This window comes from Gracilinanus agilis, chromosome 2 (genome assembly GCF_016433145.1).
Source record: "Gracilinanus agilis isolate LMUSP501 chromosome 2, AgileGrace, whole genome shotgun sequence".
NCBI classification, from domain to species: domain Eukaryota; kingdom Metazoa; phylum Chordata; class Mammalia; order Didelphimorphia; family Didelphidae; genus Gracilinanus; species Gracilinanus agilis.
This window is the reverse complement of record NC_058131.1, coordinates 638,409,317-638,433,954: the sequence shown is the minus strand read 5'-3', so window position 1 is coordinate 638,433,954 and position 24,638 is coordinate 638,409,317. Positions and strand designations below refer to the sequence as shown.

The window sequence follows — 24,638 nt, the reverse complement described above, 5'->3', positions numbered from 1 at the left end:
CCAAATGTAGATTCTTAAAGTATTTTCTGAGAACATTCTATCATTTTGATCTTGAACCATTAATAACTGGCCATCCATATTCTGCTTCTGTTCTTAGCACAGGCTATTGTACAAGCCCAGAACACAGTCATTCTTCATTTCAGAATCTAACTCTTCCTTCAAAAGTCAGCTTAGTTGCCAGCTCTCTGTGAAACCTTCCCTAACTACTCTTACCAAGTAGTCTCCTTCCTTAATATTCTATATTATGCTCATTTGTGTACATGCTGTATCGCCCTAGAATAATATAAGCCCCATTGAGGGCAGGAAATACTGACTTCTAGCCTTTGTATCCCCAATGCCTATGTGCTTCATTACATAGATTATGTATTTGATTTAATGAGGAAAAAGAATTAATTATCATGACTTAACTATCTCATATGATACCCAGTAGAAAATTGTGGGGAAAAGCTAATCTTTTACTTTAACTGATGATACAACTATTATTCATCAAAACCATAATTTTTTCTTTGTTCTGAAATAGATATTTGAAGGAAACAGTGAAAAAGAAATCCCAGTCCTCAACGAACTTCCAGTTCCAGTGGTGGCCCGTTATATCCGCATAAACCCTCGGTCATGGTTTGATAATGGGAGCATCTGCTTAAGGCTAGAAATTCTAGGCTGTCCATTACCTGGTAAGTGATATCTTTGTTTAAAGCCTAACATTGTCACTAAATCAATAAGCATTTAAGTGTCTTCTTTGTGTCAGACACTTTGCACAAAGAAAGGCAAAACCAAAACCAATTGCTGCTCTCTAAGGGCTTACAGTCTAATGAGAAAGACACCGTGCAAACAACTGCTAAGTTGCTAAGCTAGAGATGATGATAATTTATATTTGTATAACAATTTACAAAACATTTTATATGATTATTTCATTCAATTTTCATATCAAATCAGTAAGGAACGTAGAACAAGTATTATGATCGCTGTAGGTGAGGGTAGTTTGTCCAGAGCCAGAAGTATTAGAAGGACATAGATCTAGATCTAAAAGGCACTTCAGAGACCACTGAGTTCAACCATTTAACAGATGAACAGACTGACACTCAAGAAAATGAAATCTTACTCAAGTAATCATCTTGACTTGCTCATCTATCTAGTGTGGCAAGAATCCAGTCAAGCCCACATAGTCTTACTCCACTTCCACTGCTCTTCCCACCGGGTCATAGCTGGCCAATGCATAAAGAAAAATGCAAATCCACATTTGATTTGGGGAATTGCCTTTCTTGTATCATCTGTTAAGCATCAGCAAAAAACAGTAGCAATTGCCTGTGTGTTGTTCTCTGCCAACAAAGGCATTGTCAAAGTATAATATACAGTATTTAGGAAAAACCAAGACACAGCCTGCTGCTTAAACAAAAGTCATGAATTACCTGCAGCTGTACATATGTCAGAGTAGAAAATGAATTGCGCCATTTAGTTCAACAAAGATTCTCTTTGTCAGTTTTAAAGGGCAGAGATCAGGTGGGTGTCTTTCCAAGTTTGTGCCTTTTTAAGGTGGAAGGTGAAGGTTGGTACCCATGAGGCTTGAATAATGAATGCTTCATTGGGAAGTTATACTTTTTCTAGAGGTATTTGAGGAGAAATAGCCCACTTTGCTTAAAGATGACCTTTACCATAGAGGTTCATGCTTTTTTTGATGGAAGCATTTGCCATCCCACAGCAACATCATAGGAGAAACTAGAAGTCTAATGCTGATCTCATTAGACTGAATACAAAACATATACATATATGTCCAGAAACTGAGTGCTGTAAATTTCATGAGTTTTGTGAGACCCAGACCTTTTCTTCAATACTATTATATTAAATCCTTCAGCCTAACCTCTAGATAATAATTTTTTAACTCATTTGATCCTGGTATACCAACTTCCTCCTCCAGATCCAGATGCTGAGTTTTCCCTCTGGCCTTTGATCTAGCTCTTTGTATCCCTAGCAACCAATTCTGGCATTGCACAAAACTCTGATATTTCTGGGCCTCCCTCAGTAGGAATCTTCTTCTTTTGTTTTTAAATGCTATTTTTAAAAATTCATTATTTATTGATTCATTTTTTAAAAACCTTTACCTTCTCTCTTAGAATTAATGCTAAGTATCAATTCCAAGTCAAAGGAGTAATAAGGGCTAGCCTATTGATGTTAAGTAAATTTGTCCAGGATCACAGAGCTAGGAAGTACCTAAAATCTTATTTGAACCCAGGACTTCCCATCTCTAGGTGGTGACCTTCTAGCCACTGTACTACATAACTGCCCCTATTGTGAGATTGAAATTGCAGAGTGGAATTCCAGTTGCAAGAGAGGGGGTCAAGCCACAGCTCAAAATTTCAGAGGGCCCTTGTAGAACTCTGGAAGAGGGGGCAGTTTAAGGCAGTTAAGGACAGTTGAGTCCTGGGTTCAAAGTAAGCAGGTCACTCTGTTTGCTGTGTCCTGGTCCTGGTGACTCTTGAGGGGCTAGAGGCTTGAATCTGAACAAAGCCATTTTAGTTCCTTGCTGCCAACCTGCTTTACCTTGATTTGACCATCAATCAACACCACAGTTAGCTTTATTTAGTTATTTAGACATAAGAGAAGATTATTTTGAGGTTTAGAGAGCTAACTAGCAAATCAAGTTACCTTTTCCTCTTTGGGGGGAGGGGTTGCTTGGACATAACAGTTTAGGGCTTTCCAGATCTTATCTATCCTTATTTGACCTCCCTTCTTTCCCTTCCCCACATATCATTAAACCTTTAATCATTTGGGAACAGTGCTTGGTTATATTTAGGGAAATACTCGCAACTTCCTCAAGCTGAGTTCCTCCTGCCTTGTAGCCCAAAAGCAAGACCTTTCCTCTGTGCCTTCAAGCTTCAAAGACATCAAGCTTCTCCTATTTTCTCCTATTCAATCCTGTGGGGAAATAGTTTAGAGAAAGTTATCATAATTAGGAGTTCAGCCTTTCCTAAGTTACTGACCTGGCCCTGTGTTTAACAAATCTGTCCACCATTATCTTTCAGTAACTGATTTCCAACTGTCTAGTGGGAGGGGGGGAAAGTGAAGGAACACTCAGCAAGATCCTACCCCTCCCTTCAGTCAAGCCTGTTAGTGGGTGAGACCTGATTGCTATAGACCACTGGCATCTTACAGCTTCCCAAATATAACACTCTTTATTAATTTTTAACATTCTTTTTTTAATTTTTAGTTTTCAGTTTTCTCCTTACCTCAAGCCCCTTCCTCATCCATGAGAAGGCAAGCAGTAAGATATCAATTATGCACATGAAATCATGCAAAATATATTTAAATATTATCTATGTTGCAAAAAATCAAGAAAAATAAAGTGTAAAAATTAAGCCTCAATTTGTACTGAGTTCATCAGTTCGCTCTAGAGGTGGATAGTATTTTTCATCACCGATCCTTCAAATTGTCTTGGATCAATGTATTGAGAAGAATAGTTAAATCTTTCATAGTTGATTATTGTTATAATATCACTATTACTATATACAATGTTTTTCTGGTTCTACTCATTTCATTTTGTATAAATTCATATGTCTTCCCTAGTTTTTTCTGAAATCATTCCTTACCTCATTTTTTAACTTTTCAAAAGTGTATTTATTTTTAACATTTTCTTTTTAAATATTGAGTTCCAGATTCTTGCCCTCCCTCTCACTCTCCCCTGCCCACTTGAGAAGACAAATAATATGCTCTTCATATCTTACAACACAATAGTATTCCACCAAAATCATATACCACAACTTGTTTAGCCATTCCCTAAATGGTGGGTATCCTCTCAATTTCTAATTCTTTTCCAAGTAGAAATTTTCTTGTTGATAACTTTCTTTGCTCCATGGACTGGGAAGCATTAACTTGGGTCATGAATGACTCTTACCTATAGCCCATGGTAGGTCCCATTATCTACTCTTCAGAGGGGTATCTCAGAAAGGGGAGGGAAAAGGAAAAAATCCAGGGGAAAAAAAGGGAAGGGGTCAGAATCCAAGAGGAAGAGTATAGTCATCCTGGGATTTAGTTAAATCAGTCATTTTATTTTAAATAGTTAAAATTTAGATTTTGGCTAGGTGTCATAAGTGACATCCATTCTGAATACCTCTTTGTCATCCTACTAAAGGTTTCATGTACAAATGTTTTTAAATTAATCCAGAAAAGAAAAGAGACAAATCTGTAAACTACAGGCCTAGAAGTTAACTAGCAAAATTTTAGACCATATAGTTAGAGCAACTGAACAGCTAAAAAAAGGAATTGGGAATCATAAAAAGCTAATATGACTTCTTCAAGAACCAACCATATTTCATTTTTGACAGAGTACTGGACTAGTAAACGAGAGACATTAGAATACCTAGAATTCAGCTAGGTTGTACCCAAGTCTTTGGCAGATGCTTATGTTCTTCTTGTGGATATAATGGAGAGAAATAGGCAAGGTGGTAGTACACTTGGTTGATTTAGAACTAGTTGAATATCCAGAGTGTTCATTAATAATATAATGAAAAATTATGTCTTTGAAAATTAACAATTTTAATTTATTATATGGATAAACACATACTATGCTTATAAAATTTGTAGATTTCTCCTACACAAAGGTGGGAGTAATTGCTAGTGTATTTGATGGAAGAATAAGATCTGAAAATATTTTGACATGTTGGAATGTTGAGCCAAGTCTAAGGAAAGTAAATTTAACAGGGATAAATGTGACGTCTTACACTTTTTCAAAATGAGAGAAGCATGTCAAGATAAAAGTCCATCTGAGGAAAATCTGGGAATTGTAGTGGGCTGCAAACTTATGAGTCAACTGTATGATATGGCCAGAAGAAAAATTAATCTAATAATATCAGTCTATATTGATATTAATAATAGCTAACATTCATATTGTACCTTAAAGTTTATAGTGTACTTTACATGTATTATCTCATTAAATTCTCTCTACTTCCCTATACAGTAGGAGCTACTATCGTCCCCATTTTACAAAATGGGAAACCGAGAGGTTAATTGACTTTTCAGAGTTACAAAGCTAGTAATTCTCTGTGATAAGACTTAGACTTAGGTCTTCCTGACAAAAAGTCCAGTGTTCTCTCCACTAAGCCAAAAATTGATGGTAAAACTTTCTGGATTTAGGAAAATTGTAATACTACTGTATGTTGAGAAGATAATATCTAGAATACTAAGTTCTGTTTTCTGCTCCACAGTTCAGAAAAATCATCCTCAACATTTCTAGTTTTATTTATAAGCAGGATAATTTCAGAAAAATCTGGAAATATATACGCAAACTGATGTAGAGAGAAATAAGCAGAACTAGACCATTGTACACAATGACAGCTTTATTGTAGGATGAATAACTGTAAACGACTTAGCTAATTTCAGCAATACAATGAACTGGGACAATTCTGAAGACATGACAAAGAATGCTATTCACCTTGAGAGAAAGAACTGTTGGAGTCGGTTAGAAATCAAAGCATACTATCCTTCACATTAATTTATTTACAATTTTATTTTGGGATTTCTGTTTTACATGAGTATTTTCTTACAACAATGACAATATGGAAATATATTTTATATAATAATACATGTATAACCCAGATCAAATTGCTTACCATTTTCAAGAAGGGGGTAAGTAAGGGAGAGAGGGAGATAAATTAGATATTATAATGTTGGAAAATGTATGTTAAAGATTATCACATGTAAATGGAAAAATAAAATATCTTTGAGTAAAAAAGCAATATTTTCTAGCTTTTTAAGGCTCTAGTTTCTTTAAAACTAAACAAATGGAAACTGCTATAATTTTACACAACAAGTTGTTATTTGAATCCTTTGTTCTTATCTAATGTTTCCTTTGATCTTTACTCTTGATAAACTGATGACCTAACTGTGAACAATTAGATGATACTGAAATGATCTTTTGGATTTATTAACCAATCACTTCTGATGTGTTTAGAAGCTTATCAGTTTCATTTTTCAAATGTTTCCCTTTGATATTTACCACATCTAGCACTATTCCTCTATCGTCATATTTTGAGATTAAACTAGTTTTTTTCTAGTTTTCATATCTCACTGCTGATTCCCATTAAGCTTCCAGTTCACTAACATCCTAAGATCTTTCTTTGAATAAACTGACATCACACCATAAAGAGAGTGAAATTCCTGAGGATTCTAAAAAGTCTTCAATTGTTAATTCCTTAATCCTGGACCTTCATTTTCCTGTACAGTTTTCATCATTCTTCTTCACTACCCATTTGAAGAAACTGGGCATCAAAGGATGTGTAGTCGTAATTTGGAGAAATTTATCAAATTCTTTTTAGAATTTCTCTTCTTCTTTGGCTTCCATGAGAGATGTGGGCATCTAAACTTCAATTAACTTTAATGTGATTATTTTACTTAAGCTTTCTGTGAGCACAATAATGTAAGATAACCAGATGCTTCATGAAATGTTTCTCTTTACTACTGAGCAAATGATAAAATCTGTCTCCCCAAATTCTTTATTCTTTTCTCTGAAGAGAACCAATGAAGGAAGAGAAGAGAAGCTGTTATAGAAATGTATCATGTATATTATTTCAGTATGTCATTTATATAACAAATTATTCTGAGTTGAATTTCAGACTTCCATAGAAAGTTAGAGTAGGATTGAACCTCTCCATCCATTTTCAACAACAGCCAAATTCTGTCAAATTCAAAGGGGCAAATCATTATAAAAATATTGTATTTATCCTTAACCACTTACCTAGTGAATGAAATTATTGTTACTAAAGTTTGAGAATCAAGTGAATTCTGCCAATCAACAAGCATTTAAATGCTTTCTGTTTGCTTCTCACATCCAGAGAAAGAACTGTGAGAGTAGAAATGCAGAAGAAAAATATACGATTGATCACATAGTTCAATGGGTATATGATTGGGGATTCTGACTTTAAATGATCACTCTATTGCAAATATTAATAATATGGAAATAGGTTTTGAACAATGATACATGTATAACCCAGTGAAATTGCTCATCAACTCAAGGAGGGGAGAGGGAAGAGGGAAGAGAAAGAACATGAATCATGTAACCATGGAAAAACATTCTTAATTAATTTTTAGGAAAGAACGAAAATGTGCCTACTTCTCTTTTTGCAGAGACATGGAGAATGAGATTATGGAATATAAATAATAGGCCCACAAGGTCATCAGTTTTTCTTTATCTTAGTAATAAAATATAAATATATATATAATATAAAATATAATAATAAAATAAATGCTTTCTACATGGTAGACTTTGCCTTAAGTTTTGGAGCTACAAAGTCAAGGCAAAATAATATCTATCTGTCCTCCAGGAGTTTATAATAAAATAGGAGTGATATTTTTAGACAAATAATTATATAAACTACATATACAAAAGTTAACCCTTGGTAGTTAATTTAGCAGTGACTGGAAACACAGATTATTGAGATGAAAGGGATATGTATATTGATTTGTAGCCGAATTAATTGTTTTTGTAGAGAAGAGGAGTGGTTGGGAGCATAAGAAAATATTTTTACTATTTTTCTAAAGCCTGAACTAGTAATCCTTTTGTTCTACCTTCCTATGGTTTCTTGTTATTTATTCCATCCTTCATTTTGACCAGTACCCTTTCATGATTTCTAGTGACAAATTCTATTTGCTCAAATCAGAAAATATATTATGACTTTTGGAATCCTCCCTTTTCTCACCCAGGCAGTTGGCTCTTGTGGTGAGCATGAAAGGAGAGAAGGGAAAATCAGAAAGAGGAAAAGAAAAAGGGCATCAGATGAATAAGAACCAGAAAGCAAAAACAACATTTGGGACTTCTTCCCAGGAATTTACTCATCTCAGGGAATTCTTGGGATTAGGAAGTGCTGCCCAGGGTAAATGATATGTATACCTACAATGAATATAGTTAGTAGTAGAAACAACAAGAGCAGACAAGATAGAGATGAAGTATATAGGAATCTTGAAATATCGGTGTGCTAGCAACTTTGTCTGTGGAATGGACCAGGAGGCATCTGAGGGAGATTTTTTTTTAATGAAGGTGCTCTGAGAGAAGTTGGGGAAATTTCCAGTTTAGAGAATATAATAGTTTTCCCTTTATCAGCTAGATGGGCCATCATAATGAAAGTTCTCACTTAGAGCCAATATGGCTCAAGGTTTTGGAGGAATAAAAAGAGAAGAAAGAATGGGACTTCATCACCAAACACTTTTATCAAGCACCTACTATGTCCAAAGGACTGTACTAGAATTCTAGAGACACTAAGGTAAAAAAAAAAAAAAAAAAAAAAAAAAAAAAAGATGAGAGTCCTTACCGTCACTTGTTCTACTTGGCCCCAAAGGACTGAACACAGAACAGTGAATAGCAGATTCAGAGAAATTTTGGATCATTGTAAGGGCAAAAAAATCTTCCAAACCATTAGAATTATCACAAAATGTAGTGCCTCAGGATACAATGGGTTTTTCACACTTAGAACTCTTCCCTTTGTGAAGGGAATACCTGTTTAGATATAAGTTGGATTAGCTGACCTCTTCCACTTCTGGGATTCTGTCTTTCCATTTAGGCCTTACTTTTACATATCTTCTGTTTCATTTATAACTAATATCAGTAAGGATATGAACTTATGATTCTGGTCCTTAAGTTGGTTGTCACTGGACAGAAATCACTAGTTAAGAGTATCAGCGAAACACCCAGTGTTCTTAACAGTGATCTGATCTCATCAGAAACAATCAAGGAACCCACCACATTTCACTTTGCCATATATCTGCTTGATACACTATATGGAAAAGTGGAAATGACATTGAAGGAGATGAACTTGAGGAGAGATATTGGACCAGACCAAGCACACATAGAAGGAATCTGTACTAAAGACAATTCAATCTTCAAAGCATCCAGAAATAAAAAAACTCAAGAGATCTCTAAGAACAAAAAGGATCATGACTGGTACTTTTACTGGTGAATCAAATGAAAGGAGGTTACGTTGATACAGTCTTCCTATTCTTTGCTTATAAAATTTTTATGAAAGTGATCTAAAACTTTCCAAAAATTCTTCATCAATCATGCCCTTGAGTTTTGTTTTGCAGTTCCACAGTCACCTCTTTTAGTTTTGCAGTTTTTTGGTTTGCAGTCAATCTCTTTATAGTTATAAAACTGAATACAGTATTAAAAATGTAAACTCCCACTATATTAATTATTATGTATTGTTTAACAGAATAGTTCTGATTCAGAAATCAAATTAAAGTTCAAAGGCCTTCCTCCTCTGGCATTGTCGTGAAGACCCTTCTCTCCTAAGCTATCTTTTGCATCTACATCAGAATCACAAATATTATTTTAATAATATATTGAATCTAGGCATTAATTAAGGAGTTATTCAGATAAATATATTTTCATTAAAGGTGCCTATTGGCCTTCATAATAGAATGTATTCTGTATTAGCTCTAAATGAAAAGCAGCATGGAATAATGGAGAGTTAGGAAGACCTCGACTCAAACCTCATCTTTGACACATACCAGCAGTGTGATCAAGGACAAGTCACTTAACCACTCAAGTCCTGGGGCAACTTTCAAAGCCTATAAGTAGAATAGGTGCTAATCTGTGTTAATAGGAAACCTTTCCCTCATTAAAACTTCTCCATGCCAAAAAAATCATTGGTCTGATTCCTTCCCTTTTCTCAAGGTCTTAAAAATCCAAATGAAGAAAGTATATCTTACTAATAACAAGTTCAAAATGCTTTTGTTGGAAAATCCCATTTAAATAGTTGTAATGATTTCTAGAATACCACAAAGAATTCTCAGTAAAATCCAAAGTAATACAAAAGAGATTTGGACTGACCATCATAACAAAAAAAACTAGATGAAAAACAACTCTCATCTAGATTATTACATACCTATCAAATTAGTTCATAAATATATCAGATAACTATTCCCAATGGATAACAAGCTTATCCCTGAATTAGGTAGAATGAGATGAAACTGGATCACACTTCAGAATTATATTGTCCTAAATCTTTGGGCTCTACAAAATGTCCTATTGCTAAAAGAGAGCAATTTGTTATCTCATCTTCACTTGAGTTTTTCCCATTCTCCACTTATCCAGGTAGAACTAAATTTCAGTGGTGGAGAAAATGCCTGGTCAATGGCAGCAAGATCTGTTTTCTCAGCTCAAGTTGCTTTGGCTGGGAAAAAAAAACAAAAAACACAACGTAAGTCTTTACAATGAATGTGAGATTTCCCTTGTGGGCCACAGTGCCCAGGCTAGATTCTCTTTGGGAACTATAAAAACAGCAACATAACAGAGAAGCTTTTTTTTCTGACAGCTTCTCTTGTCAATCTCACTGCAAATTGGCCATGTTGCTGCCTAAAGAATATATATCAACAAAGGGAATCAAATAGTATTCCTGAATTCATATGAGCAACATAGCCCTCTGGGGAGTTCAGGAAATAAGAATTATTTGAAACGGTGTCACTAATAAATAAACTCAGATTGATAGACTCCTATCTTTATAGTTCTGTGCTTGATTTCTTTGACAGTAATTAAGCCACTATGAAGATGGATGTGGCCTTGATTGACCTCTTTGCCACATCTTGGTCTGTAATTTCCTTGTTTTTGTTTTCTTTTCCTCAGTAGGGACAGGTTTGCCACAAGAATAATCAGATATTGGCTTGGGATAATGTTTATTACTTTCAACAGGGTTACCTGGAATATTCTTTTAATAGATGGAGTTCTTTATAGACAGATCTATATTTACCCTTTGTTTTCTCTTAGTTCCTATTGGCCATCAGTCCTATAAAGTAGGTTCTCCTGCAACTTGAGCACTTGATTATATCAGAATTTGATACAGCTTTATTTCACCATTCAGTGTGTGACATACAGAAAGACAGAGGGTTAGCGCATGCTCCCAAAACAACATAACATATATAATGTAACGTAGTTTTTAAGAAAACAAACAAAAAACACAATATGTCCAATAGGCTATTGGTATTGTTGTTGGGGGCTTGAGGTGAACCCCCAGTGTTTGGGAAGGGTGCCTTTTGCTAGGATGCAAGACTCCAAAACTTAGCTTAAAAATAAAAAGAGAAATTTATTAATTTAGAAGGTAATGTTGAATCTGGCCAAGAGGACAGCATAGATGGAAAGCTGCCTCCCAGAAGACATAATTTCTGAGGTCTTTATACTTTTTACAACAGGCCATACGTGACTTGAGATGGGTATGCTCTCTGGCACAAGGGAAGGGTTGGTCAGCCTGAAGACATAGGAGGTGCCCCTTATAGTTAGGGGACAGATAGATATTTTAGATACATCCCAATGGTATCAAGGCATAACCTGAATCTCAAAACCTACAGGACATCCAATTCTTATAATCCTCTCAGGGGACTTTCCCTTTGATGGAGCAGAGTCTTATCAGGAGTTATCAGAGTTTTAGAGTTAGTAGTCAAAAGGATGCAAGGAAGCAAAGGAATTTTCCTGCTTACAGTTTGGCCTGAAACACTTCTATAATTTGGGGTACAATGTCCCATTCCAGTAGGACAAGATATAGATTTAAAATAAGAAGGGACCTTAGAAACCATTGGATCCAATACCCTAACATTGTCCAAGACTCACACAAATTTGACCACTAGTTTCTAGTTCATGAAAATGTTTCTAATGTCTTTTCTACCAACCCTGTTCTCCTTTTTGTCTTGGCCCCAGTCAGGTACAGGTACATTTGTTTCTTGAGATCAAAATATCTTTATTAATTTTTATTTATTGTAGTAAATAGCTTGATAATTTGGAGGCATCCACTAGATGAGCTAAGGGGATGCTTAAAAGTCTTGGGATAATGACCTATAAAGATAAGTTAAAGCAACAAAGGCAGTATAGCCTACAGATATAATTTAACAAGAGCTAGGATAGCTTCCATTGGGAATTTGCAAGATTGTTATTTGGAAGAAGAATGTAAATAGTTCTGTTTAGCCTCCAGGGATAAAACTAAGAAATGGCTAGAAGTTACAAAGAGGCAAAATTAGACTACATATAAGCAAACACTTTGTAACAATTAGGGCTATGCAGAAATGGAATGGGATGTCTCTAAGAAGAGATGTACATTCCTTCCCAGTGGAGACCTTCAAATAAAATCTGGAGCACTGATTATCAAGGGAATTCTGGTTCAGGTATGATTTGTACCAGGTAGCCCCTGAGATTCTGTGATTGCCGGAAATGCAATTTCTAGCTAATTAATCAGCACTGCTGATCTCTTTGATCCCTAGGATTATGCTTCCTTGTAAACTGGAAGGTCAGAAGAGCTGATACTGGTAGCTTTTCTCTTATCTTTGCCTGGTTTGCTTTGTATTGAAGATTTCAGCTCCCACACAGGTTATCCCTCTGAGCTCTGGCACTGACTCTGCTTCTATCTTTCAAAACAAACAAAGAACACAATATGTCCCAAAATGCTGATGGCTTGACAGAGGATTCTAGATCCAGGGCAAGAAGGGATCTTAGGGATCTCATTTTGTCAATGAGGAAAACTGCAATGCAGAGAGATGATGTTTTATTTTGAAAAGTACCACATTCATAACAACACAACAATATTGTATTTTATGAGCTACAGTACTAAATTTTATCATCAGGACCATTTAGCAAGTTAGGTAGTGCAAATGAGTGTAGCACAATTCATTAGTTTTCATTTAGCCCTGTGTTAGCAGGTTGTTTGATTCTGGTCAGGTTCCATTATCATAAAAAACCTTGTGCAAATCAAACATTTTGGAGTTCCAATTGATTGTTTACATAGGAATGAGAACTAAACCTTTGATTTTGTTGGTATTGGGAGCTCTCCGGTGAGGGAACTCCAATCTAGCAAAACAAATGAGCATCTTCCCTGCCAGTAATAGTTTTAGAATGCCTGGGGAATTGAGAGGCCAACCCAGCAGGGTAACACAATCAGAATATGTGAGAGATTGAATTTGAACATAGCTTCTTATTGTATATGTGTATGTGTGAATGTATGTATTACATTTATTTATATATCCTTTCTACATCTAAAGGGTCTATATTCTGGGGGAAAATTGGCCCTCCCTTCATACCAGAGAAGTCTGATTTTTTTCTTTTATGATTTAAAAAATAAAATATATTAATATTATGCAATGCTATTAATATGTTTTATGAATTTCTGAGTTTCTAAACTTTTTCTGCCTTTCTATGTCATCTGCAGCTTCTGCTAAACTCCTCCCAAATTACCATTTAATTTCTTATGCTGACCCCAAACCATGATGAGCAAAGTTGCAATGTGGAAGGGATACCTGTGTGTATGTATTTTTATGTGTGCATATATATATGTATTTCATGGAACACAGTTTAAGAATCCCTTTTCTAGAAGGAAGGGATTTTTTTCAAGCAACTGTTCAAAATATGGCAAAACTGACATTTACGAAGAATATATCTGTTGAGGATTTTTGTGAAATTTGTATGAAGGAGACAGTAAAGGTGAGTCCAGTGTCCAGGCCCATAATCCTCGGGAAATGATTAGGATCAATTACGGGTGAATGTTACCAGACTTGGAGTCTTTTTTTTTTTTACTGAGTTTTGAAGTTTTATTCCATTATTTCAAGTACTTTGAAAAGATGACTTCTGTTCAAAGGATGCAGGCTTGAAAGGACTTCTAAAAGAAATTCCCGAGGCTTTTAGGGTGTCAAATACCTTTTAGAAAATAGCTTGTGGATAAGTTAAGTGTAAATGAATGATAAAAATATGCATTTACTTGTCTTTAAAATATTTTTAGGAAAATTAAAGAGAAAAGATCTTGTCCCATCTACTTCAAGATATTTATATTACCATGTGAACATACTTTTTAAATTGCCAACATTTTGCTAAATTTGAACTATTAACTCTTTTCTAAATTCCTATGTCATTTTGCCCTGGTATGTAAATATCTACCAAAATTTCCCTTGAATGACATAGTTTTGTCCTTGAAAAATAACATTATTATAAACTTTATGTATAATGAAATGTTCTCTGTTATGTAAGTGTGTAAAATGAAGTTTCTGATAACATTTACACTACCTACCTTGCCAAGTCTGTGTGAAGAAGATGTTATAAACATTAAAGTGACATTAAAATGTGAGCTATTGTGTACATGAACTCCTTTACTTTAAAAGATGTTTAGTTTTATTTTTTTCTGTATCTTCTCCTCTCTAGTCCATCCTCCAAGGATGTCAAGTTAATATTCCTCAAAACTATGTCTGGCCAACTCATTTCTCTGCTTAAACCTCACTGGTCCCCAAACTTCTATGTTAAAATTTTAAAGCCTTTCATTGCCTATCTAAACTAACCTAAATTTCCAGGGTGTGTACTCATTCTCCATCATACTCTTATTTCATCCATGCTCATCAATATAATATTTCCTTCCTCTGATTCCATCTTCCATCTTTATGCCCTTGTATAGACTGTTCTCAGCATCCAGAATGCTTTCCCTTCTCTTCCTCCACTTGCTCCTTCTTTCTTCACTTTCCTCCTCTTCATTCCTTTCTCCCCCTTTTCTTTTTCTCTTCTTCTCTTCTTTCCTTCTCTTCCTTTTCTCTCTCCATTTCCTTCTTTTTCTGCCTTTTCCTCCCTTCAAGTTCAGCTCAAGCACCACTTTCTAAAAGAGGCTTATTCTGATTCCTCTATTAGTACTCCCTTTCCAAATTATTTTTTTCTATTTACTTGTCTATGTAAACTCCTTGAATAGAATAGAATGTAAACTCCTTGAATACAGAGACTATTTCCTGTTTTGCCTTTGTTCTCAGTCTCCAACTTAGCTCCTACTGTATAATATAAATGTTCACTCTTAGTAGAAAAGGCCCATAGCTTAAAGTTTAGAGTGCAAGTCATTAAAAATTTCTTTGGTGTTTTAAGACATGGCTATCTCAGAAACAATCTCTTTAAAACAAGGTGAATCTTGCCTACAAATGATTTCTTACAAAATACTTAATTTCATTCAATAAACATTTATTAAGCATTTGCTATATGCTAGATACTAGCTAAGTGTTGGGAATACAAATAAGAAAAAGAGATGGTCCCTGCCCTCAAAGAGATTACAATCTAATTGGGGAAGACAACACATAAAAGAATCCTGAAAAGGGGAGTAGAGAGAGACCACCAGTCCCACCATGAACTGGAAGCCAAGCAGAGAAGCAGTTAGAAAATGGAGTTACCAGGTAGGTTATGAACCTTCTTTGAGAGAAATTTGGTACTTAGTCTTTGAGAGAAGTTTGGTGCTTAGTCCTCCAAAAAGAGGGGAGAGGTAACTGAGGGTAAGTTGAGAAAGTAAAGATATTTAGAATATTTAAAAAAATTTTTAAATAATAATTTTTAGGGTCAGTTAGTTTGGATTTTAACTGGACTTGAAACAAAGAAATTTATTGTGACCAGTGACAAAGACCAGCTAGTCTTCTAATCTGCCATTGACTTTGGGGACTCAGAACAGAGATAGATCTATTTTCTCCTGTGACTGACCAAACACAAAAAGTAGGATAGAGACGAAGCTTAAGTACTAGGCAGTACATTTGACTGCTCATTTATGTTCAAATGGAGGATAGCTTAAAGATGGAGTTACTGTTGTCAAGAGATAAAATATAAAAGGGTCTCTCTACCTTCACAACATATTTGAAGGTTAACCCTAATGCTACTTATCAGAGAGATTCCTATTAAGAGGAAAGATGAGTTATTGTTATAATAACATTAAACTTCTCTCAGTTCTGGGTCCTAAAGTCATAGGTTTCATAAAAATACAGATATAAATCTCCTGTAATTCAGTTCGATTTAGAGTAAAATGGCAAAATCTTTTTGGAATATTCAATTTATTTGTCATAACTTTGCCATATTCAATGGATTTAACAACCAGATCCGCAGTATTACAAATGGGAGGCCTTCCTTCTCAAAAAGGAGAAGCGGAAAAAGAAGAAATGAGTTGAGGGAGTTCTAATACTCCTTCCATAGGATGGGCAACCCTCGCCTTTCCAGAAAATCTGCATCTGCCTGAAGATGATTTCACATAAGTAGGGACTAGAAAGCATTCTTTTTCCGTAGCTGTTGGCATTCTCCTTTTCATGGAGAGCTACTGGTATGTCAACACAGACACTTTTACAAGGATCAAAGTGACATCACAAATAGTAAGCCAAATTTACAATCTGAGATTTCATCCCACATGTTAAGTTCCAATAGTTATAATTAAAACAGGATTAAATTGTTGCTGGTTTAGCATCAATAATGTAAAATATATGTTAGAATAAGGCATCCTAATGTATATAAAGTACTACATACACATAAACAGTATTTTGTATTGCTAATTAATTAGCCAGAATTTATTAAATGCCTCCTATGTACCCAGCACTCTGCTAAACACTGGAGACAAAAAGAAAAACAAAAGACAGTCCTTACTCTTAAAGAACTCAATTTAATGGTGGGAACAATATGCAAATAACTGTGCAGACAAGATATTTGCAGGATAAATTGGGAGTAGCCACTGTGGCCTATGTCATAATGATTCAATGAGGCAGAATAAGGAATGTTTTATAACTAATTTGGAAGCTTAGAAATAATTGTAGTTGCCATCACTACTAAAACAGTTCTGAGTTTGACCGGCATTAGCTTGGCTCCTCAGCTTCCATCTGAAATGAACGAGAGAAGGGCACACTCAAATGTCTGCCTCATTCCTATGAATCCATTCCAATTTTCAGCATTAGTAAGCTTGCTTCATTTGTTCTGGGTTTGGGTGTTTGCATATAGTAACTCACAAAGTTACCTCAGAAAAAAAAATGCCACTCTGATATTAAAGATTTTTAAAAGTGAACAAAAAAACTCTTAAGCTTGAAATTATGTGCTTTCTGTGAGTCTTTGAAGACTACATACCTCTGAAATAACCAAGAATTTATTCTATTTCAACATCATAGTCATATGCATGAGGGAAAGCTTCAGCCATGAATACAAAGTTATGAAGTAGATGGCCAGTAAATGGAAGAGATGGTGGCTGCTTTGTAGCCCCCACTTTTCTCTTTGGATGGGAAAAGCATTTTGTAGAATCATAGAATGTTATTTTGAAGTCATATTTTTGCCATTTTCTTGCCATGCAAACTTATAAATATTGCCTGCCTTAATCTTTTGTTAATTTGTTTGTTGGCTTGTAAAATGAATATCATATTTAGTCTACCAGAACTGTAACAAGGAGCAAATAAAAAAAGTAAAATATTTTGTAATTAACAAACTACTTCAAAATTTGAAATATCAATATTTTAAAATAGTTTAACATCAGAAATGTATCAAGCTTTGTCAATGTAAATGATATTAAGAAGATGCATTTTCATCTGCTTTCCTGCTGTCTCCTAAAAACCACTGAATTTTCTAGCCAACTTGTTGAAACGACTTATATGTGTGTTGGTTTCTCCCATTACACCTATTAGGATAGCATGGATAGGATAGAATTCCCTCCATGGAGATCATTTAGATAAGTTGTCTTGTTTTATATTAGTTTTTTCTTCACATCATCATGTTGGTGCTATATTTTAAATTTTTAAAAAAAGCAGTTCTCCATCAAAAAATTAGCAATGTTACCATGCTTGCGTCTATTTACAGTATATTACTAGGTTATGAGTATGGAACTGAGTCTAAGGCTTTATAGCAATCAGTATGGACTGCATAAATGTTAGGGCACTTTCAAGTGGCTTGTTTGGTAATAATCAATTATAATTGCTCTTAGACTTTATGTTATTTCTTTGCTGCTCGGCCAATATTTTTCTTCTTGAGTTTATAGATTTATTTTGAATGATGCCAGCTATGAAGGACTTGTATAAAGTATTTAAACATAACAAATTGGTCCCTGTTTGGAGGAAGTCACTGTTATTTCTTCTCTCTCTCTCTCTCTCTCTCTCTCTCTCTCTCTCTCTCTATATATATATATATATATATATATATATATATATATACATATATATATACATATGTGTATTATATATATTCCATTTCTATATACAATAGCACTTTCAAACTTTGTGTTTTGTAAGTACAAAGTAATAGCAGGTGATCTACTATTCTTCTGATTAAAAGCAATCTTCTTGTATAATGATATAATTTTTACAATCAGTTTAGCAGCTCTTGACTGGATAGGTGTTTGCATTCACCAAACGCTACTCCAATAACTTTAGGAGACTCTATTTTAATTTTTTTGGACAATGATTATTAAAAGATAATAATAATTTTGTTTCAGAAATAAGAAAACAAAATTTCTAAATTCTAAATATGTAATTTATTTTTTGAATTTATTGATTTAATAGAACTTATTGCCAAATATCCCAGCTTCTCCTTCACTTCCTGTACCTTAGAGGGTATCACCTGACATAGAAGGTATCACTTGACTAAACAGTTGTGTCTTTCATGTTTCTAAGTTTTAACTTCATTCTCTGGAGGTGAGCATTCATGAGTTATTCTTGAAATATTAATTCTGTAGCTATGTATAATGTTCTCTTGGTTCTACTTGTTTTACTCTTCATTATTTGACACAGATCTTTTTCCAGGGTATTTTTTTAATTGATTTAATCATAGTTTCTTATGGTGTAATAATCTTCCATCTCAATTATATAACACAATTTGTCTAGTCATTCCCCAGTTGATGGACATCCCCTCAATTCAGTTCTTTGCCACCACAAAGAGAGTTGCTATAAATATCCTGTAACATATGGACTCTTTTCCTTATTTCCTGATCTTTTTAGGAAACAGACCCAGCAATGTTTTTGCTGCATCTGTGAGTTTTACAATTCTTTGGACATAATTCCAAATTGTTCTCCAAAATGGTTGGAAAAGTTCACAGTGTATTACTATCTCTATTTTCCACATCCCATCCAACATTTCTGTCATTTTGCCCTTTTATCATTTTAATCAATCTGATAGGTATAAGATGATGTCTTGGAACTGCTTTCATTAACAGTCCTCTGATCAGTAGTAATTTAGAGCATTTTTTCATATATCTATATATGGTTTTTGATTTCTTCATGCAAAAACTGCTGTTCATATTTTTTGCCTATTTATCAATTGTAAGATGGCTCTTATTTTTATAAATTTGGCAAATTTCTTTGTGTATTTTAGATATGAGACCTCTATCTAAGAAACTGGCTATAAAATTTTCACCCAGTTTTCTGCTTTCCTTCTAATCTTGGCTCTGTTTTACTGTATAGAAACTTTTTGATTAAATGTAATCAAAATTATCCATTTTTAATCTCACAATGCCCTTCATCTCTTGTTTTCTCATAAATTTCTCTCCTATACATAAATATTAGTAGTATGTTCCCTGTTCTAATTTGCTTACAATATCTCCAATATTTAGGTCATGATTTCATTTTTGTCTTATCTTATTGAGTAGTTTAAGACATTGGTCTATACCTAACTTCTGCCAAACTACTTTCCAATTATCCCAACAATTTTTACCAAATAGTGAGTTCTTTTCTAAAAAAAAATTGGATCTATACTTTTTTTCAAATACAAAGTTACTATAATCTTTTAGTACTCTTTGTTGTAAATCTGTTCTGTTCCACTATCTGTCTTTCTATTTCTTAGACAGTACCAAATAGTTTAAATAATTACTGCTTTATCCTACAGTTTAAAACTGATACTGCTAGAAATTCTTCCTTTAAATTTTTTTCATTAATTCATTTGATATTCTTGATCTTTTGTTCTTCTACATGAATCTTGTTATTACTTTTTCTAGCTCAATAAAATATTTTTCGTAATTTAAATGGGATGGCATTGAATAAGTAGATTAGTTTAGCAACAGTTGTCATTCAAATTGTAGAACTAAATAATTTCTTAAAAGAAATCCAACCTGCTTTCTTCCTGTTCATTTCTGGGCCCAGATTTTTGCATTTTATTTGTTTGCTTTCTTTGCATGGAGAGTTAAGCTGAATCTTTTGAGTGATGATAGATTTAATTTAGAAAAATCTATGGTGTTTCAAGTTTTGACACAATAATAGAAAAACAATGTAATTATTACTCATAACATAGCCAGTCCTTAAAGTCTAAAAGTCTAAAAATACTTTTTCTGTTTAAAAAACTAACATCTTTAAGCCACTGATGATGTCAGCTTGCTAATGAAGGTTTTCCTCTTTGTTGACTCTCCATGCTGAATAAGTACCATAGGTTAACACTTGTTTTCTGTGTTAATTTTTTATTGCTGATCTCTCCTTGGACTAATAGAACTTTCTTATTTTTAATGTTTTTACATTGATGATATTTTTACCCTAAAAACTCTTTAATTTGTACTCTAAGCTTCTTAACATCCAGAAGAAAAATCTTATATTTTTTCTGGGACCACAAAAGCACCTAGTACAGGGCTAGGCACATAGAAAGCACTCAATATTTATTTTAATTAATTAAAAATTGTATTTTTCTCTTAGATCCCAATAACTACTATCACAGAAGGAATGAAATGACAACTACAGATGACTTGGATTTTAAGCATCACAACTACAAAGAAATGAGACAGGTAGGCAATGGATGGGTTCATTTCATTTGTGGAATAGGAGAATGGGCAGTATTATGAATTTAATTAAGAAGTTCCTTTGGTCAAGATTCAGAACACTATGATATTTTAAATGGTCTACATAACAACTTTCCTAAATACATAATTCTGTATAGGAACTGTTTTAAAGTTGTTGACTTCAGGATGTAGTCTGTTTGGATATTTTGTCATTTTCCATTATCTCCTTGTTATTTTTCAAAGTCAAAATTTCAACCTGAAGATTTTTTCCTATTGGTAAAGTTCTACTTTGGCATTTAGGTTGTGCTTTCTTGATCCTTAACATCTGGAGGAAAAGTAAAGAAAAAAATCCCATCAGTCATAAAGAAGTCAGTTGACAAGTGACACTGTCCTTGTCAATCTGCTAAATCCAATTTTCCTTCAGATAGAAACTGAATATGTACACCCCCTTGCTTCTCCTCTTAGGAGCCTCTAGCATACTAAGATCCAGTCATAAGAAGTTCTGCTGAGAAGACTTCTTTCCATGTCTGATTATAGAAGGCAGGGATTCTAGGCATTTAACAGATATTTTGAGGATATTACATGCCTTCAAAGACCTATGAAAGAATGAGAAGCCAGAGTCCATGTTTTCAAGTAGTTTAAAAATAACAACTATTATTTGGCATCCCCAGAAAGCTAACCTTGCCTTAATACACATTATTGGAAGCCTAGGGTCCAGAGCAATGGAGTAGGTAATTCCACCTACTATGTCCTATTCAGTTCACACCTGGAGTACTGTGTTCAGTTCTGACTCCCATATCTGAAGAGGAACATTCACAAACTGAAATAGATTCAAAAATAATCAGTAAGTTGGTCAAGTAATTATTGCTTTAAGAGTTTAGAAATAATCTAAAAATAATGTTAGTAAATATATGTATATAATATTTTAAGGTTTGTAAACAGTTTTCCATTTTATTTCATTTGCTTCCCACAACTCTATGAGATAGGTGGTATTAGCCCTATTTTACAGATAAGGCAACTAAAGTTGAGAAAAGTTAAGTGACTTATCTAAGAAAATAAAAGACCAAGAGGAAACATGATATCCACTTTAGCAATAGAAAAGGACTATGAATAAAATCTGGAGGACCATTTAAACATATTGTAAAGGGAAGGTAGTATATGGATTAAATGATCTTTGATTTGCCTTTTAATTCTAGGATCCTGTGATTCTAAGTAGAAAGATTTAAATGTGTACCCACACAGAATAGCAGACATAAGCAAGAACTCACTAAGCCCAGTTCTTTTGGTATAGGCTACATATTTTTGAGGGCTGAGGTTTGTGTTGAGTAGAGTGACTAGCCAGATAGAGTCAAACATGTGAAATATGCTTCAAGTTGGAACACTGGAGCCAAGTTGAAGAGGACAGTATGACATAGTTGCAAAGGTGTCTAGATTGTGCCTTTGACCCAAACCCAATGACATGAACGAATCCATTCTTATCTCTAACAATCTCATTTCCCTTCAGAGACTAAAAAATTTCCAGACTCATATCCTCACAGACATAGGTGTGGGATGTGCCAAAGAAATATTTCTTCCTGTCTTGCTCTTCAGAAATCAAGATAATTTGTTTGGACTTGAAGTATGTGAATCATTTTTGGTGCTCAAAATCTTCGGTGTATTTCTGCTGCATGACTCATCTTTCAATTTTATTGAGCAATTGTGTACTGAGTCACAGATTTAGTTCACCAGAGATTTCATAGTCTATTTTCCCAGCACAAAGATTAGACAATTATAAACTCAATTGGCATAATTAATGTCAAGAACAATAAATCTAAATACATTTAAACAATTAATTGCATATAGATAGGCCACGTTGAAAGTATCCCTAAAAGTAGTTTCCTTTTCTCATTTAAAAATACCCAACAGAATTGTTTCAAGATGCAATAAAATTCTTTGTCTCATAGAATGTCAGAGCTGAAAGAATCTTCAGAAATCGCAAGTCTAATACCTTATCAACAAATTTGAAATACTTAGAGAACTATCACTTTCCCCTAACCCTTCTCATTTCCACAATAAACATTTTTAATTCCTTCAGCATCTTTTTTTTGTGACATGAATTCAGGGTCTTTTCTCATCGTTTCTACCCTCCTTATGGATAATATCCAGCTTACCTATGCCCTCTTAAAGCTAGAGTTTCCGAAGTTGAATATAATTATATGTGGTCTTTAGACCTGGTAACTAAGTCTCTCTTGATGCAGCTTAAAACTATATTAGCATTTTTGTCTATCTTTTCTCGCTGTTGGCATTCCTTGAACTTACTAAAACCTCCAGATCTTTTACATACAAATTGTTCTCTGAATATGACACTTCGTTGGGTTATTTTTTGAATCATTGTGTGAGATACTACATTTATGCTCAGTGATTTTTATCTTATTGAATTCAGTCCTCTGGCCTGTGAAGATCTTTGCAATTCCATGTATTTTCTCTTCCAATTTTGTGTCATCTGCAAATTTTAAGATCAAACCATCTGTGCCTTTATCCAAATCATCAATTAAAATGTTAACCAGCACAGGGCCAAAACCAGTTCCCTGGAGATTCTTCTTCTAAGCTAATAATGAAACATCAATGATTCCTATTCTAATCTAGGTATTCAACCAATTTGGAATCCATCCAATTGAATGATCACCTAGTCATTGTTTTTATTTGCCACCAGATAGCATGAAATACTGGACTAGAGTTTTAGACTCTATTATCTTCCCTTTAGAAAAAATAGGACATCATATTTCCTTCTCTGTTCCTGTGGCACCCTTCCCATTCTCCATGATTTTTCATATATATATATATATCTGACAGTGGCTAATCAGTCATGTACACCAAGATCCCAAAGACAGAATTATTTTGTTTCAGATAATTTAAATTTAATAAGGACAACCAGGTTCTCTCTTGTTATATCCTTACTTATCTTGGATAGCAACTGCTAGTTAGCCATTTTTTGTTCTTCAATTTCCAGTGCAAAGAAAACAAAACGAACATAAGAACTGGACATCTTTTCTTTCTTGTCAGTTGACATAATCTGACAACATGCCAACCTGGATTCTGATGCTTTCTTTGAACCCTTTATTTCCCTAAACATAATTACAAGACAAAGAAAAACACACAGAGACAGACACACACAGAGACACAGACACAGACACAGACACACACACACACACACACACACACACACACACACAACAGAAACTTTTTTATGTCCTTAACTTCCCTTACCAGACTTACCTTATTCTGAGCATTAGATTTTGTGGTACTATGTATATAAGACCACACCACATTCTTATATTTATTCTGTTATATACCTTTGCTGCCCTTTTTGGTACATATCTATTAAAATTCCTTTATGATTTGTGATTTCTCTGTGCATCCCCATTAGTCTCCTCAGATAACTCTTGGTTTGTTTGCTTTTTTATTCCTTATCAAAATTATTTTCCTTTGCATCTTCAGAATTTAAATTTCTAAACCCTTATCTTCTTATAGAATTGAAAGTAAATTGTTAGTTCCAAAGCAGAAGAGCAGTAAGGGCTAGACAACTGTGGCTAAGTGACTTGCCCAGGATCATACAACTAGGAAATATATGAGGTCAAATTGGAATCTAGGACATCACGTCTCCAGGCTTAGCTCTCTATCCACTGAGTCATCTAGCTATCCCCAGAATTTAATTCTTGAAAGTCTTTCATCCCTCCTGGGATAATAATCCTCATAGACTTTTCTTATTTTTTAATTTAGTTTAATTTTTACCCAATTACATTTAAAAATAGTTTGTTCTATTTAAAAAAATGTTGAGTCTCAAATTCTCTCCCTTTCTCGCTTCTCTCTCCAACCCCCATTAAAGGGCAACTAATCTGCTCCAGGTTCTATATGTGCAATCATGTAAAACATTTTTCCATGTTAATCTTTTTGTAGAAAAAAACATGAGCCAAAACAAATTTAAGAAAGAATGTCCAAAATGTTTGATTGGGTTTGGATTCAGACTCTATCAGTTCTTTCTCTGAAAGCAGATGGCAGTTTTTAACATGAGTCCTTTGGAATTGTTTTGAATCATTGTATTACTGGAAAGAGCTAAGTTATTCCCAAGTGTGAATGTCACTGTGCTATGTGCTGCTGTGTACATTGTTTTTCTGGTTCTGCTTACTTTGCTCTATTTCAGTT

General features: G+C 34.2%; 1 protein-coding gene across 1 annotated transcript in view; it reads left to right on the top strand.

The window, feature by feature from the left end:
* CPXM2 (carboxypeptidase X, M14 family member 2) overlaps positions 1–24,638 on the top strand; it is a 210,541-nt gene that overhangs the window by 137,432 nt on the left and 48,471 nt on the right. Inside the window, exons 6-7 of the mRNA XM_044662618.1 lie at positions 521–671; positions 20,374–20,462. Coding sequence (XP_044518553.1) covers positions 521–671; positions 20,374–20,462 — 240 coding nt within the window. The remainder of the gene's footprint in view (positions 1–520; positions 672–20,373; positions 20,463–24,638) is intronic.